Source organism: Sceloporus occidentalis, unplaced genomic scaffold (assembly GCF_023333645.1).
Source record: "Sceloporus occidentalis isolate IW3139 unplaced genomic scaffold, rSceOcc1.0.p SCAF_10, whole genome shotgun sequence".
NCBI classification, from domain to species: Eukaryota; Metazoa; Chordata; class Lepidosauria; order Squamata; family Phrynosomatidae; genus Sceloporus; species Sceloporus occidentalis.
The window spans coordinates 34,833,988-34,849,583 of NW_028316990.1; the positions used below are offsets into that span (position 1 = coordinate 34,833,988).

At 46.4% G+C, this 15,596-nt stretch overlaps 1 protein-coding gene across 5 annotated transcripts in view; it reads right to left on the minus strand.

Moving 5' to 3' along the window:
• Positions 1-15,596, minus strand: part of FSCN1 (fascin actin-bundling protein 1) — a 77,609-nt gene that overhangs the window by 24,503 nt on the left and 37,510 nt on the right. For 3 of the 5 annotated variants that reach the window (XM_089540838.1, XM_089540837.1, XM_089540836.1), the window contains 2 exons: positions 6,718-6,822; positions 1,747-2,636 (listed from right to left, as the gene is read on the minus strand). In XM_089540838.1, the coding sequence (XP_089396964.1) occupies positions 1,747-2,636; positions 6,718-6,822 (995 nt within the window). Of the gene's footprint in view, positions 1-1,746; positions 2,637-3,316; positions 3,444-6,717; positions 6,823-9,859; positions 9,987-10,922; positions 11,008-15,596 lie in introns of those variants that run through there. The other 2 variants (XM_089540839.1, XM_089540840.1) reach the window with 2 other exon arrangements.

Below are 15,596 nucleotides of genomic sequence, written 5' to 3' on the forward strand. Positions count from 1 at the left end.
GCATGTGTGAATGCACAGAAAAGAGGGCATGGAGAAGAAACAAAGGAGGAAAGAAGGAAGGAGAAATAAGGGCACAAAGAACAAATAAGTGAGTGGTATCACACACCCCTTAGGCTTAGGGTATCACCTAGAGCAGCCTGAACCCCACTGCATCTCCCTAGTAACAGAGGAGTAAAGAATGAATGAATGAATGAATGGTGTCTCACACCCCTTAGGGTGTCACATTATCTGACCCATACCTCCCTTGTTGATGCCCTTGTCCTGAGGTGTGCAGAGAGAAGGCAAAGAAAACCAGAACCTGGCACAGGGACTGTAGGCATGTGTGAACCCAGAGGAGAAGCAACAAAGGAGGAGAAAAGGAAGGTGAAGCAAAGGTGCAAAGAATGAATAGTGTTACACACCTGGGTGTCACAGAGGTGTGTAGAGAGAGAAGGCAAAGAAACCCAGCTCCTGACACAAGGACTGTAGGCATGTGTGAATTGACAGAAGAGGTGACATGGAAAAGAAACACAGATGCATGGAATGAATGAATGAGTGGTGTCACACACCCCTTATGGTGGCACCTGGTGTGGCCGCACCCCCCTATTGAGACCCTTGTCTGGAGAGAGAGAAGGCAAAGGGGACTATAGGCATGTGTGAAGTGACAGAAGAGGGGACATGGAGAAGAAACAAAGGAGAGCAGGAGAAAGAGGTGTAAAGAATGAATAAATGAGTGGTGTCTCTCTCTCACAGCCCCTTAGGTGTCAGATGGTGTAGCCTGCACCATTGATGCCCTTATCCTGAGGCTTAAAGTGAGAGGAGGCAAAGATAGCCAGGGGCTGACACAGGACTGCAGGCCCTGGTGAACCCAGAGAAGAATCAAGGAAACCCCAAGGGCCATCCAGTCCAACCCCCTGTCATGCAGGAACTCACAATCAAAGCCACCCAGCCTCTGTCTAAGGAGACTCCATCATACTCCAAGGAAGCATGTTCCACTATCTATCGGCCCTCCTAATGTTGAGGTGGAATCTCTTTTCCTGTAGCTTGCATCCATTGCTCTGAATCCTATTCTCTTGAGCAGAAGAAAACAAGCTTGCTCCATCCTCAATGTGACACCTCTTCAAATATTTAAACAGGGCTATCGTATCACCTCTTAACCATCTCTTCCCCAGCTCCCTAAATCTCTCCTCAAAAGGAACAAAGGCGCAACAAAGGAATGAATGAATGGATGGAGGGAAAGAGGTGGTGGTGCTGACAAGCTTGCTCCATCCTCAAAATGACATTCTTTCAGATAGTTAAACAGGACTCTCATATCACCTCTTAACTGTCTCTTCTTTATGCTAAACAGAGCCAGCTGCCTAAATTGTTCCTCATGAGGAACAAAGGTTCAAGGAAGAAAGGAAGAGATGGAGGGCAAGAGGTGGTGGAGGTAAGGTGACAAGCTTGCTCCATCCTCAATATGACACCCCTTCAAATACTTAAACAGGTATCTGATATCACTGTCTCTTCTGCAGGATAAACAGACCCAGCTCCGTAAGGTTTTCCTCCTAAGGAATAAAGGCGGAATGAAGGGAGGAAGGGATGGCGGACCAGAACTGGTGGAGCTGACAAGCTTGCTCCCTGCTCACCCCTTCAGATACTTCCAACAGGTCTCCCATACCACCTCTTCACCTTCTCTTCTCCAGGATGAACCTAAGGAACAAAGGCGCAACAAACGAAGGAATGAATGAAGGGAGGGAGGAATGAAGGGCAGGAGGGCTGGCTGACCTTGCCTGGTGGAGACGTTCCTGAGGTTGCCTGCACGGAGGAGGACCTGGGGGCAGCTCTGCTCGAGGGCAAAGAGCTCATCCTTGCCAGGCCTGGGGCTCTTGCCAGCCTTGAGGGTGCCACTGGGGCCAGAAGGGGCCAGGTACTTGCCCTGGCAGTCCCGGAAGGCCACTCTGCCACCGGCACGGAACTCGAGGGTGAAGCCGGTGGCAGGCTCAGGGTGCGGGGCCAGGCTTCCATCGTGGCGGAGGAAGCGGTGGTCGGCGGTGCGGAGGCCGTAGCGATGCTCATGGAAGACCAAGGTGAGGAGGGCCTCAGTGCCCCAGGGGACATCGCGGCTGACCGCCACCTCGGCAGGCTCATCGCCTTGGCCGCAGCTGAGGTGGGCGTAACGCTTGCGGCTGAGGCTGAAGAGGTGGACCTGCGGGTGCATGGCCAGGTGGACGCTCCACTTCTCGGCTGCCGAGACGGTCTGGGCGAAGCACGAGAGGCGGTCCTCCGTGCCGCCAAAGAAGCGCCGGTGGGGCTCCGACTGGAGCGACCATCGCCCGTCGTCGTGGGCCACGATCAGGAAGCGGCAGTCTGCCGTTGGGGCCTCGCTGTCACCCGTCACCTTGCCATCCTTGTCGGCTGCCAGGTAGCGGCCCAGGTGGCTCCGGAGCAACACCGCCCCCGAGGACTCATCCCCGCCTCCGTTGGCCTCCAGGGTCCAGATCTGCTTCTTCTTCAGGCTGGGTGCCGAGGCGTTGAGCTTGAACCCAAAGGCCTCCGCCGTCAGGTATTTGTTGCCGCAGTTGATCAAACCAAACTGGATCTGGAGCGACTCCGAAGTCCCGTTCGACGTCATGGCGGTGGGAAGAAGCAGGAGCCAGGAACCAAGAGCCAAGGAGCTGAGCAGAGAGACAGGGAGAGAAAAGAAGGCAGAGAGGGGGGTTAATACAAGAATCAGGGGGGGATTGGTTAAAGACGTCTGAATAAAATTATTGGGTTCTATGGGGGGGGGGTTGGTTAGAGCCCCCTTAGTGAAAATATTGGGGTTTTTTTGAGAGGGGTGCAAAGACCCTGGAATAAACTTATTGGGCTTTATTGGGGGGGGTTGCTTAGAGCCCTCCCTAGTACAATTATTAGGGTTGTATTGGGGTTTTTTTTTGGTTGAAGCCCCCTTAGTACACTTATTAAGAGCTTTTCGTTAAGGCCCCCTTAGTAAAACTATTATGTTTTATAGGGGAGGGTTTGTTGTTGTTGTTGTTAAAGCCCCTTTAATAAAATTATTGGGTTTTATGGGGGGGTTTTAAGGTTAAAGCCCCTTAATAAAAGTATTGGGTTCTATTGGGAGTTTTTAGGTTAAAGCCCCCATAATAACATTATTATGCTTTATTGGGGTTTTCCTTCTGGTTAAAGCCCCCCCTTAGTCAAGTTATTGGGTTTTAGTGGGGTTTATGGTTAAATTCCCCTTAATAAAATTATTAGGGGAGTTTGGGTAAAGCCCACTTAATAAAATGAATGGGTTTTATTGGGGTGTTTTGGTTAAAGCCTCCTTTTTTGGGTCGGGTTGGGCCCCAGGGTTTACCTTTGTCTGCCTCGCCTCCCTCCGCGCGCTCTTTCTTTTCTCCCTCCCTCCTTCCTTCCTTCCTTTCTTCCTTTCCTCCTTTTTCCTCTTTCTTTCTTTCTTTCTTTCTTTGGCGTCCAGCAGCTTCAGCCTCGGAATGATGTCAGTCCTGGGCTTTTTATAGGGCTGCCCAGGTGCGGGAGGGGGAGTCAGCCCCCGTCCAATCAGCAGCCAGCCCAATCCGGGGGGCGTGGCTTTGAGGGGAGGGGGGCAGCCCCCCTCGCCCACCCAGCCACGTCCTCCTTTTCCAGGACCTGTCCTCCATCCCAGCCTCCTTCCCAGCAGGGATGTCAAAGGGTCCTCCTTTTGGAGCATCACTCAGAAGCATGCATTTCCATCCCTATACATTTCTATATTACATTTCTGTTTTGGGGATGCATCTGCACTGCAGGAAGAATCCAGTTTGACACCACTTGGACCTGCCAAGGCTCAATGCTATGGAATTCTGGGATGTGTAGTTTCTTGTGCCATGAACAACACTCTAGAATTCCATACCATTGAGCCACAGCAGTCCAAGTGATGTTGAACTGAACCGCATCATTTCTGCAGTGCGGATGCCAGCTCTGTGACTGGGAAGTTCTCCTGTTGGAATGATCAAGGGCTCCACGTGCCACCTAATAGCAATGTGTGGGGCCTGGGAAACTGCCTGCTGGCTCTGGGATTTTGGGAACCGGAGCCCAAACAAGGTTGCAGGGGAATCTTGGGTGAGTCACACTCTCTCAGCCTCAGAAGATGGCAAAGGCAATCTCTCCCCCCTTGAAGAAACCTGCCAAGAAAACTCTGCGATACTTCACCTGGGACATGCCACCTGAGGGCACACAGACTGCCTGGCACTTCCTTGCCAGTAAGAGCTGGTGGGTCCCCCTGTCAGTGGGGCAGTCACAGGATCATAGAATCGTAGAATTGGAAGAGACCACAAGGGCCATCTAGTCCAACCCCCTTCTGCCATGCAGGAAATCTCAATCAAAGCATCCCCAACAGATGGCCATCCAGCCTCTGCTTAAAGACCTCCAAGGAGGGAGACTCCACCAGACTCTGAGGGAGTGTGTTCCACTGTCCAACAGCCCTTACTGCCAGGAAGTTCCTCCTCATGTTGAGGTGGAATCTCTTTTCCTGGAGCTTGCATCCATCGTTCCTGGTCCTGTTCTCTGGAGCAGCAGAAAACAAGCTTGTTCCCTCCTCAATATGGCATCCCTTCAAATACTTAAACAAGGCTATCATATCACCTCTTAACCTTCTCTTCTCCAGGATAAACATCCTCAGCTCCCTGAGTTGTTCCTCATAGGGTATGGTTTCCAGACCCTTCACCACTTTAGTCCCCCTCCTTTGGACACGCTCCATTTTCTCAATGTCCTTTTTGAATTGTGGTGCCCAAAACTGGACACAGTATTCCTGGTGGGGTCTAACCAAAGCAGAATAGAGTGGCACTATTACTTCCCTTGATCTAGACACTATACTTCTATTGATCCAGCCTAGCCTAAAATCACATTGGCCTTTTTATCTGTCGCATCACACTGTTGACTCATGTTCAACTTGTGGTCTCCTAGAACTCCTAGATCCCTTTCACACATACAAATCTCCTTAAACCAAGTGTCCCCCATCCTATATCTATGCATTTCATTTTCCTGCCCTAACTGCAGGACCTTACATTTCTCCGTGTTGAATTTCATTTTGTTAGCTTTGGCCCAGCTTTCTAGTCTATCCAGGTCATTTTGGATTTTGATCCTGTCCTTTGGGGTATTAGCTACTCCTCCTAATTTGGCGTCATCTGCCAATTTGATCACTATGCCCCCAATTCTGTCATCCAAGTCAAATTTGGAGTTGGGGACATGTCCGGTGAACCTCTACACTTGGAAGGAAGGCAGGATCCTTTGCCTCTGGCAGCAAAGTGTCATCGGACAGCCCTGATCCAGTAGCCATTTTGAGGATTGCCCTGTGAGTCAACTTTGCAAATAATGTGCTTCCAGATTGCACCAGAACCAGGCCCATCATCAGTCTAAGACAGTGATCCCCAAACTGTGGCTTTTAAGAGGTTTTGGATTTCAGCTCCCAGAAGCCTCAGCGATGTTGGTCAATAGTCTAGGATTCTGGGCACTGAAGTCCAAAATCCCTTAAAGAGCACATTTGGGAATCATTGGCTAAGGTCTATTGTGTAGGTAGAGGAGAGATCTATCTTAAAGACTTGATCTCAGTCACCGATGTGTGTCTTTATCTTTATCAGCCTTTTGTTGTTGTTGTTGTGTGCCTTCAAGTCATTTCTGAGTTATGGGGACCCTAAGGCGAACCTGTCATGGGGTTTCTGGGGCTGAGACTGTGTGACTCACCCATGGTCACTCAGTGGGTTTCCATGGCCGAGCAAAGAATCAAACTCTGGTCTCCAGGGTTGTAGTCAGATGCTCAAATCATGACCCCACACTGGCTTATCAGTCACATCAAACTGATACCATTGTGGAGTGATAAGTCAATATGTGCTTACTCCGGTGTAAGTCTTATCATTTTCAGTGGAACTTACTTCTTGGTAATTGCGCACAGGATTGCAGCCATAACCAAGTGGAGTGCTTTACAATGGAAGGGCCATAAAGTTCAATAAAAATGTCAGATACCGGGTCAAACGCAAGCAGTGTTGACAATGTTTTCCAGGCTAAAGAGAGTGACTCTAGTCTAGGCATATTTACTCAGGAGTAAGCCCCACCTGAATTTCATGGCACTTATCTAGGAGTAGAAGAATAGGTCAGGGAAATTCCCCTCCTGGTATGTATGCATGGCTGTACACTGCTAATCACCCCATGGCCAGCAATTTATCTGGAACAGAATTGTTTTGGATATTCAGACTTTTCTGCCATCAAGGCAGAATGCTAGGGAATTCTGGGGACTGTAGTTTCGTGAGACATTGAGCCTTCTCTGCCAGAGAGCTCTAGTGCCACTACAATTTCCTGGATTCCTTAGCACTGAGCCAGGGCAGTTAAAATGGTCTCTAACTGGATTATTTCTGCAGTGTGTTTTGGACCTATAATATATCTATATATGTGTATGTGTGTAATTGTGTATTCTATACTCCATGTAGTAATGAAAGCAATTATTTTCTGCACAGCAAATGTTGTTCCCTGCATGGAAAATGCTGTTCTCTGTGCAAAACAATATGTATGTGAATTTTGCAGACTAAATCCCCAAACTGCTAAGATCCTCATCGGTCTGGGATTCTTTCATTAGGGTTTTTCGATACTCAAAAAATCATCACTTGAATGTTGTTAAACTATTCTTTCCGCCCTTAGTGCAACTCTGTGCTGTGACACACACCCAGGATCTTCCGCCTGACACAGCTGTGTCCTGCTTCCTCGTGGCAGGCCAAGCCTTCCTCCTACCTTTTGTGTCTCCAGCAATCCTTCATTAACCAAAGATAGTCAACTTCCCAAGGCCTGGGCTTGTTTTCTCTTATCTGCTTCCTGTGAATCACTGTCCATATTTTGCTGGAGGGAAACAAAAGAGGATTTGACTGATGCATTTTCAAAAACGTGATTACTGCAAGTTACCGGTGTAGATGTTCTTTAAAGAATAATAATACTGTAGCGGACGTGTGTGTGTGTGTGTGTATAATTTAATATAAAACATCCAAGGCACCAAGGTACCCCCCATAATACGGTGATTTGTCCAGAATCCATAAAATTGGTGCTGCCTTGTGTAGATCTGGGTGGGATGAGGGAGCATGCAAAATGGTTCCCCCTCATTGAAATTCTGTTCTCCAATGAAATTTTTCTTTGGTCCCCAAATTACTAGCATCGCAGTAGCTTGAAACCTCGACTGAGCATTTAGAAATGCATCGCCAAGGGAATCTGAACATGGCAAATATGGGTTATAGGCATGAACTGTTTTCAGGATCTGCACTGCAGGATATTTGGAAAGACAGAAGGAAAATTTCATTTTGGGAGCAGGATCATTATTGGGAGCAGTGTCCTCATTTTGTCCTCCTGTGGTTGTGTCCCTGATGGTTGCCAACTTTGGATGTCCTCTGCTCCTATGCCTTTAACAGTACCTTGGCAGGCTGAGAATGAGTTGTTCCCCAGGCTCTGAAGAGATTCAGCTGCTGATCCCAAGCTTCCTAAAGATATAGATGCACACCAGATTTATGTTTACCTGATTCGCTGGCAATGTTAAACTGACTTGATAAACCACAGTCCTTGCAGTAGGAAGCAAGACAGGGATGGGAGGTTTTTCTCCCTGATGATTTGGCAATGCTAAATTGAATTAATGAACAACCACCCTGGAGTGTTGGCTCAAGATATTTTGCTGCATGAGGTGGAACAGTCAATAGCATTTCCCCATTCATCCAAATTAAGGTACGTGGCATCTAGATCTGGTTATTTTAGCACATGAAGCAAAGAATCTCATATATGCCTTACCATCTCCAAATTAAATTGCAAGCAGTTTACTGTCATCCAAAATTTTCAACCTTACTCTTCCTGAAGGCCAACCCTGGGATCGCTTCTGGTCTGTCGGTTGTCAATCAGGGCAGTTCCAGACTTCAGTTCCCAGAATCCTTCATCATTGGTCATGCTGGCTGGGATTTCTGGGAACTGAAGACCAATAACATTTGGAGCGAACCACTACAGACGTTGTTTTGCTTGCTACTCCTATCAGCCCTAGCCACAACAACAATGGTAAGGACTGACGTGAGTTGCCACCCAACATCATCTAAAGGGCTGCAATTTCTCCATGGAGTTTATCACACTGGGGCTGATTTTGACATTAAAGAGAGATTAGAGCACATTTAAAGCATCCCACAAATGAAGTGGAAATGGTGAATAATTGCACGAATGATTATCACATACAATTGCCCATATAAAGTGATATTGGAAATGCACTGTTGCTGAAATCAAAAATAAAAAAATGTGTATTAAAGCTTCTTTGTGACCACTTTAATGGTGGGTTTTATGCGACGTTGTGTGAAATCATTATGCATAATTATGTGATTTCCCCAGGATATTCACAGGATAAACTGCCAATCTCCTTCGTGTGATAAACTCCCATCTTTACTTAATGGAAGCTGTCAGGTTTTGGAACGGCAGCAAATATTCTTTGGCCTACTCTTTTAGACATCCACTTCCATAATCCCCAGTTCACATGGCCAATGGTAAGGGATTCTGAGAGCTGCAGGCATTTATCAGAGTTCCTTTTTGGGCCACATCTCCCAGAATTCCCAGCCAGTAGAAGCAACGGCTAGGTTGACTTGGGAGTTTGCGGAGTTAGAGTCCAGATAATTTCCCCAAGCTTTGGTCCAAAACATCTGGAAAACCAAAAGTACCCCATGTCTGTCCTGGATAATGGATTGGGAGCCTTTTTATGACTCCACATAGTCTTATCCTCTTCCTGCTCACAGTGTTTGCTGAGGCTGACCTATGTCTCCACTGCCAAACACTGATGTCTGTCCCTCAAATCCATTGGATTTATTCCATGGACGGCTGGCCGCTAGCCTGCTCTAATTAAGATTTCATTACCCAAAGTTTTCCTCCTCTCTTTTGGACACTATAAACAAATCCCAAACAAAGAATGCCCTATGAACATGAGACCGGGAGGTGGGGGCTTGCTTGGATCTTTTCTGATTCAAGGGTTTTCAATGGCACCGATGGGAACTCATGGCTAGGATTCCCAACTGTCCAGGAAAAAGGAGAAGAACGGAGCTTGTTCCCAGGGCTTTAACAGCAGCTTGTTCTGCAAACAAATCCAACAGCCAAAGCTATCTTGAAGTATATAGGATATATAGGCCATAATGTCCAATAAATCACGTTACCTGTGTCTTGTTTTTAAGAACTCTAAGGGTGCATGAACACTGTAGAAATAACGCAGTTTGACACCACTTTAAGTGCTGTAGCTCCATTCTATGAAATTCTGGGAGGGATGTGTAGTTTTGTAAGGTCTTTAGCCTTCTCTACCAAAGAGAGCTTGGAGTGGCTACTGAGGACACAGAGAAGAGCTTTCTCCTTGGTTGCTTCCAGGCCTGTCACAAGAGGTCCAATTTGACTGTTCTGGCTCAATGCTAGGGAATTCTGGGAACTGTACTTTTATGAGACATTTAGCAGCCTCTGTCAGAGAGCTCTGGTCCCACAATAGACTACAATTCCCAGGATTCCCTTGCACCGAGCCAGGGCAGTTAAAGCGGTCTTAAACTGGATGATTTCTGCAGTGTGTCTTCTTAGACCACATAGAAACCCTGCAGCACCTTTGAGATTGAAAAAAGAAATTACAATTAGAATAAACTTTCATGGATTTCATTAGATGCACAGATTCCAGGATTCCAAGGGACAGAGGCATGGCAGATCAGTTTTCAACTTATGGTGACTATAAGAGGAACCTATCATGTGGTTTTCTTGGCGAGATTTGTTCAGAGGGGGTTTGCCATTGCCTTCCTCTGAGGGTGAGAGCATGTGACTTGCCAAATGTCACCCAATGGGTTTCATGGCTGGAGGGGGGGGGATATTGAACCCTATCTCCCTAGAGATCTGTGCTTACTTTCCTCAGCCTGCTGCCCTCCAGATGTTTTGGGCTACACCTGCCATCCTTCCAAACTGTTGATCAAAATGACACCGGGGCATTTGCTGTCATCTGCTGTGCCAGCAGCGTTTTCTTAACTCAGAAGCTGAACAGGAATAGAAAGGAAGAAGAAGAGAGAGATTAGTCCTAGTTACCACTAGTGCAGAGGGACTGTGGTAGGAAAGATGCTCACTGTTTGCCTTCGTCTTGAAAAGCAAGTGTACAGGAGCACAAAATGCAGCATTCTTTCAAACAATGCTCCATTCATCTGCGTTTCTCGGTGGTGGCTGTACAAGCAAAATGAACAGAGCAGGGCTGTCTTTCCATCGACAAGCAAAGCCATTTTTTATTTCGACAGGATTTTAATACAGAAAGTTCTAGACTTAGCCATTTTTAATTTTAGAAATCTTTTAAATTGCATTTTGTTCAGTGTAGATCTGAACCCGTTTAATCCTGTCTTTCATTTAATTTCATTTCAATGTCCACAGTGGGTCCTTGTTATCCGCTGGGGTTTGGTTCCAGGACCCCCTGTGGATACCAAAATCCATGGATGCTCAAGTCCCATTAAATACAATGGCACAGTAAAATGATGTCCCTTACAGAATATTTTTAATATTTTAAAGCTGTGGATGGTTGAATCCATGGATAAAGAATCTGTGGATACGGAGGGTTGACTGCATTGTTCTTTTCATATTGTACACTACCTTGACTCCCAATTTTGGGAGAAAGGTGGGATACAAATAGATAAAATGACATATCATCATCATCATCATCATCATCATCATCATCATCATCATCGAAATAGTCAACAACAGCTACAGAATTCTAGTGAAAGAGAAAATGGACCCCCACAATGTTCATCTCAGAAGCCAGTCCTTTTCCTAGCTTTGTCCTGTTCTCCTGACTCCACATGTCATGAAATGGGTCCATGTCTGGGACAATCCGAGGCCCGTTTCCATGATATATGGGAGTCCCCTTGTCCGAACTCAGGCAGCTCCTGAAAGGATCCAGAGACTTCATCCCCTCCCAACTATTTACCCACTTTGTTCCAATTCAGCCTGGCTTCTTCTCTGCAGTCACTTGCTCTCTGTTATCTCTGGTTCCAGCTGGAGGATGCTTTGTTGTTCCTAGTGAAAGGAGAACATTTGTCAGTTTGAAGACCAGCCTTTTGGTTCATCTTCTCCTTGCCTGTTGGCTTATATGCTCTTCTTCCTCTCATCTCCCCACTTCTACTGGTTACTAGTAGGGGAGCTGAAGGAAAAAGTCCTCTGGGTGACAGTTACCAGTCTAGTCCTGGTTGGCTGGAATAAGTGTCTCCCATATGATCTGAATGTATGGGGTGGATTATATAGGAGGAGGCAACCCTGTAGGTAACCTGGACCCATACACAGGAAGGCATGTTAGAAGAAGCAACTCCCCATGGAAAACCGGCAGCTCTCCCTCACCCTTTTCTCTTCCTTCTCCCACCCCAGAACCCCTCCATCTGATTTCATGCTCGGCCAAGCTCCTCTTTGCTGCTTGTCTCATGCAATCCTCCTTGCCTGCCATGCTCATTGCATGTGGCATCCATTATCTGGAGCAGTTCAAGGGCAACTGGAGCAGCAACGGGGGAAAGAAACACCCTCGATACAGGGCCATAGCCAAGGGGGGGTTCTTGGGGTCCGGATCCCCCCTTCCATTAGAAAAATGAATGGTGCGTGCTGCTACGCCACCGCGCCCAAGCCCCATTATAATGGTGGCACTTAGTCTGGAACCCCCCCTTCCTAAAATCCTGGCTATGTCCCTGCTCGATATGTCTGTGGCCTTCCCAAAAAGGTGAAAAGCATGCAGAATCCACCACTTTTGTTGCAACCACATTTATTGTGTTGTCGAAAAAGAGATTGGAACGCATGTTTACAAGACGATGAATTTGGAGAGAAAACTACTGAGTGTGAAAAAAGGAAGGGAGGAGCAGCATTCAAAGGTGGTTTGCCTAGACTTCCCCTGAAATACAGCCTACAGCACCAGTTATTCCTTGGCAGCCCCCATCCAAGGTATGTCAGGCCCTGTAGGCTATATTCAGAGGCAAGCAATGGGAAACCACCTCTGAGTATTCCTTGCCTAATAAAGCATTTATGAGGTTAACATAAATCGATGGGTGACCAAAAAGCTCATACACACACAAATAGCCTTCTGTCATTTCGCAGAAGAACTGACTTGATGCAAACCAAAGCATCTTGTTCCTCAGGGCATCCAAAAGCCAGCAGGACTGGCTGCTAAATCTTCCTTATAACGACTACTATGTCATTTGATGCTGCTGGTCTGGCACACTACACAGTTGTAGCACTTTGATACCAATTTAACTGCCATGGCACTATACTATGGGATCCTGCGATTTGTAGTTTGATGCGGCACTGGAACGTTTTTCATCCGTGAAACGTTGAAGGGAATGTAGGCTGGAGGGAAGACCCTTCAAAACTCTAGCAACTTACCCTAATTAAAAAAAGAATCTGTGAGTGAAAATAAAAGTGAGGCAAAAGAGAAAGCAGTGGTTTACCTGGGATGGGAAAAAGGGAATCAGAGTGGCTGAGATTAATTCACACTGTGGTGCGTAACCAAATACAGCTGCTGGAGACCATGGACGGAGGGGAGGAGAAGGGAGGGAAGGAGGCCCCCAGAGATGGGAAGAATGTGGAGAAGACGGGGAAATCCAATACCAGCCTGAGAGGCCCCCTTTGTATTGTTGCTACAGCCTGGAGAGGGAGTGGAAACCAATGCTTATTATATTCTGGGAGATGCCATCAAAAGCTAACAAAGAGGTGAAGACATATTCCAGATTCAATTCAGATTCAGAATTTTAAACGTTCTCCTCCCACTAACTGAATTCTGCGACCCAGTCTTCAGGGAAAGCAGACTAAGGACTTTATCATATGAAAAGCAGGGTTTTAACAGGATAAAAGCATCTTTGGCTGGTACTTACCACACAATGTTGTGTCTGTCCTGCTGCTGCCTTGCATTCCATTGGTTACTGCGGTGCACCTTTTCATCGATGGGCAAAATCTGTCAATAGGCTCTCATTCTTGCTGCTATTCCATTACTGCCTTTCTGCAATAAATCCCTTCTGCTTCTCAGGCCATCAGTCTTGCATCAGTCCTGTTGAGCATTGGTCCCATTGCACAATGGTCACTTTGCTGGTTCTGCTATGTAGTAATGTAACAGGAATCCTCTCGTGGACATGCACATGATGAAACTGCCCAATTTATTTATCCGATGGGAAAATGCATTTGATGGGATTTTGTGCTCAGAAAACAGCATTAAATGGCACTTTACACAGAAAATGCTATGTTTTGAGCAGTAAACTTGTTTTCTGGACAGAAATAATGTTTTCTAGGCAGATGTTTTCTGTGCCACCCCCCCCCCCCCGCAAACACATAGTTTAATGTAATTCCTAAATGTGAAGAGCCCGAAAAGTGCAGTTTTTGAAGGTGTTTTTGCAGTGAGAAGGAAAATGTTAAAATTGTTTGTTCTTGCTTGCAAGAATGAAATTTACAATGATTTACATCCCTACCCATTAGAGGCCTCTGGGAAACCCACAAGAAGGCTGTGATCACAATGCCACCCAAATAGTGCCCTCCCATATGTAAAGGCACTGATATATAGCTGTCATGACTACTAAAATATATTATCAGGTTAAATTATTAGCCACAGTGAAATAGATGTATTCTGCTGACCGCAGTGGAAGCAGAGTTGTACACACAGCTATGTTGTGCATTGCACATTGTGGTTTCATAGTGTAGACTGCAGTTGTGCACTACACATTTCACAATAATACCTCATTGGCATGCGTTGTGCATTGTTGCTGTTCTGCATAACGTTGGTGTAGCACATCTCTGCTTGTGGATATTTATGCTACACTGAGGGCATGTTGGATTGCAGCCACAGGCACGCATATTACTATCTCATAAAAATAATCTCTGCATTGCTCTGGTGGGAGACGGCCTCTGTCCAAATTTTGCCATCCCCACAGCGTGCGCACTAGCTACAAAAGCTTCAACAAGTTCCAACAGATTCTACCCATGGGTCATCTGGGGTCCATCAACTTGGGCCCAGGAATGATAATTTTTTGCCTCGCTGAAGTCCTGGTGACGGGAATCGAAATATCTTTTCCTCTGTTGCAATGGCAGTTTCTTGTGTGTGTTTGTGACTCAATGCTGCCATCTAGTAATAGGACTCCATGTGTGCCATAAACTCATCAGGATAAAAAGAGAGGGGAAGAAAGGTAGGTAAGTAGATAGATAGATAGATAGATAGATAGATAGATAGATAGATGTAGGTAGGTAGGTAGGTAGGTAGGTAGGTAGATCAATAGGTTACAGAAGAACTCTGCTGAAGCAAGCCAAAGTTCGCCCTTCCACTAAGATACAGTCGGCTCTCCTTATCCACTGATTTTTTACTGACGGATTCAAGCATCCACAGCTTGAAAATATTCAAAAGAAGCATAAATTCCAAATAGCAAGCCTTGATTTTCTATTTTATATAAAGGAGAGCCTTTTGCTCTGCCATTATATTTAATGGGACTTGAGCATCCCCGGATTTTGTTATCCACGGGGAGATCCTGGAACCAAACCCCAGCGGATAACAAGGTCCCACTGTAGTTGCCTGTCCCCCACACTATTCACAAATGATCAAACCTCAGCAAATAAACCAGTCTTCTCATGGCAACTCAAACCCATACTGATGGCTATATAAACCTTTCCTTTGGTCTCCTTTGATGTGCCTTCCGTTTTTGTCTTAGAGCGGGACCCACAGATCTTTTCCCTGGGTGTGACCCCTTCCACTTGAAGCTCCATCACAACTGTTGGGACTTTAAAAACCAACAACAAACCAAGCCACACAATTTGGTGTTGACTCAGCGCCCTGATCAGCTCCATCTGGTGCAGCAGCTGCAAAGGCTTCTACAGAACGAGCCGCTCGTCTCAGTCTTGTTCCCAGGAAATCGCTCTAATATTTTTGGCAGAGACTTTCTTGCCCTTTACAGTTATGATGAACTCAAGGCTAACCTGATGATGAAACCATTGGATGCAACTCCCTTTGTGTCACTGAAGGGGAAGGCAAGTCCTTGGCTGCCATTGGCTGAGATACTGACAGAGGCCGCTGCCACACGGCAGAATTAAGGCAGTTTGACACCTCTTTAACTGTCATGACTCCATCTTAACGAAATCCCGGGATTTGTAGTTTGTTATGGCATGAGTGCTGTCTGACAGAGAAGTCTAAATATCTCACAGTACTACAAATCCCACAGTTCCATAGCATTGAGCCGTGGCACTTGAACCCATGTCAAGTTGCATTAACTCTGCAGTGTAGATGCAGCCACAGGAAATAGAGGTACCATGAGGATGTATGTAAGGAAGATGCAAAAACAGTAGAGAGGAAGAGGAAGGAGATGGAAGGAGGAGGATGCAGAAGTGTAGCTATGGTGAAAGGTGGGAATAAAGGCATTGCACATAGGCACATGGGTCCTACCCCCATGACTTACAAATGGGTTCTGTGTCCCTACATGACATTTTCCTTCAGTCCCCTAATTTCTAGCATTGCAGAGAATGAGTCACTAAAAACCAATCACCCTTAGGACATTTAATCTTTGCAGTTATAATTTTTCAAAGCAGCGCTCTCACCCTCAGATTCTATCCCTCCTTACCCTGAGGACCAGAGAAGAGACTCCAGGCCCTGAGATGTG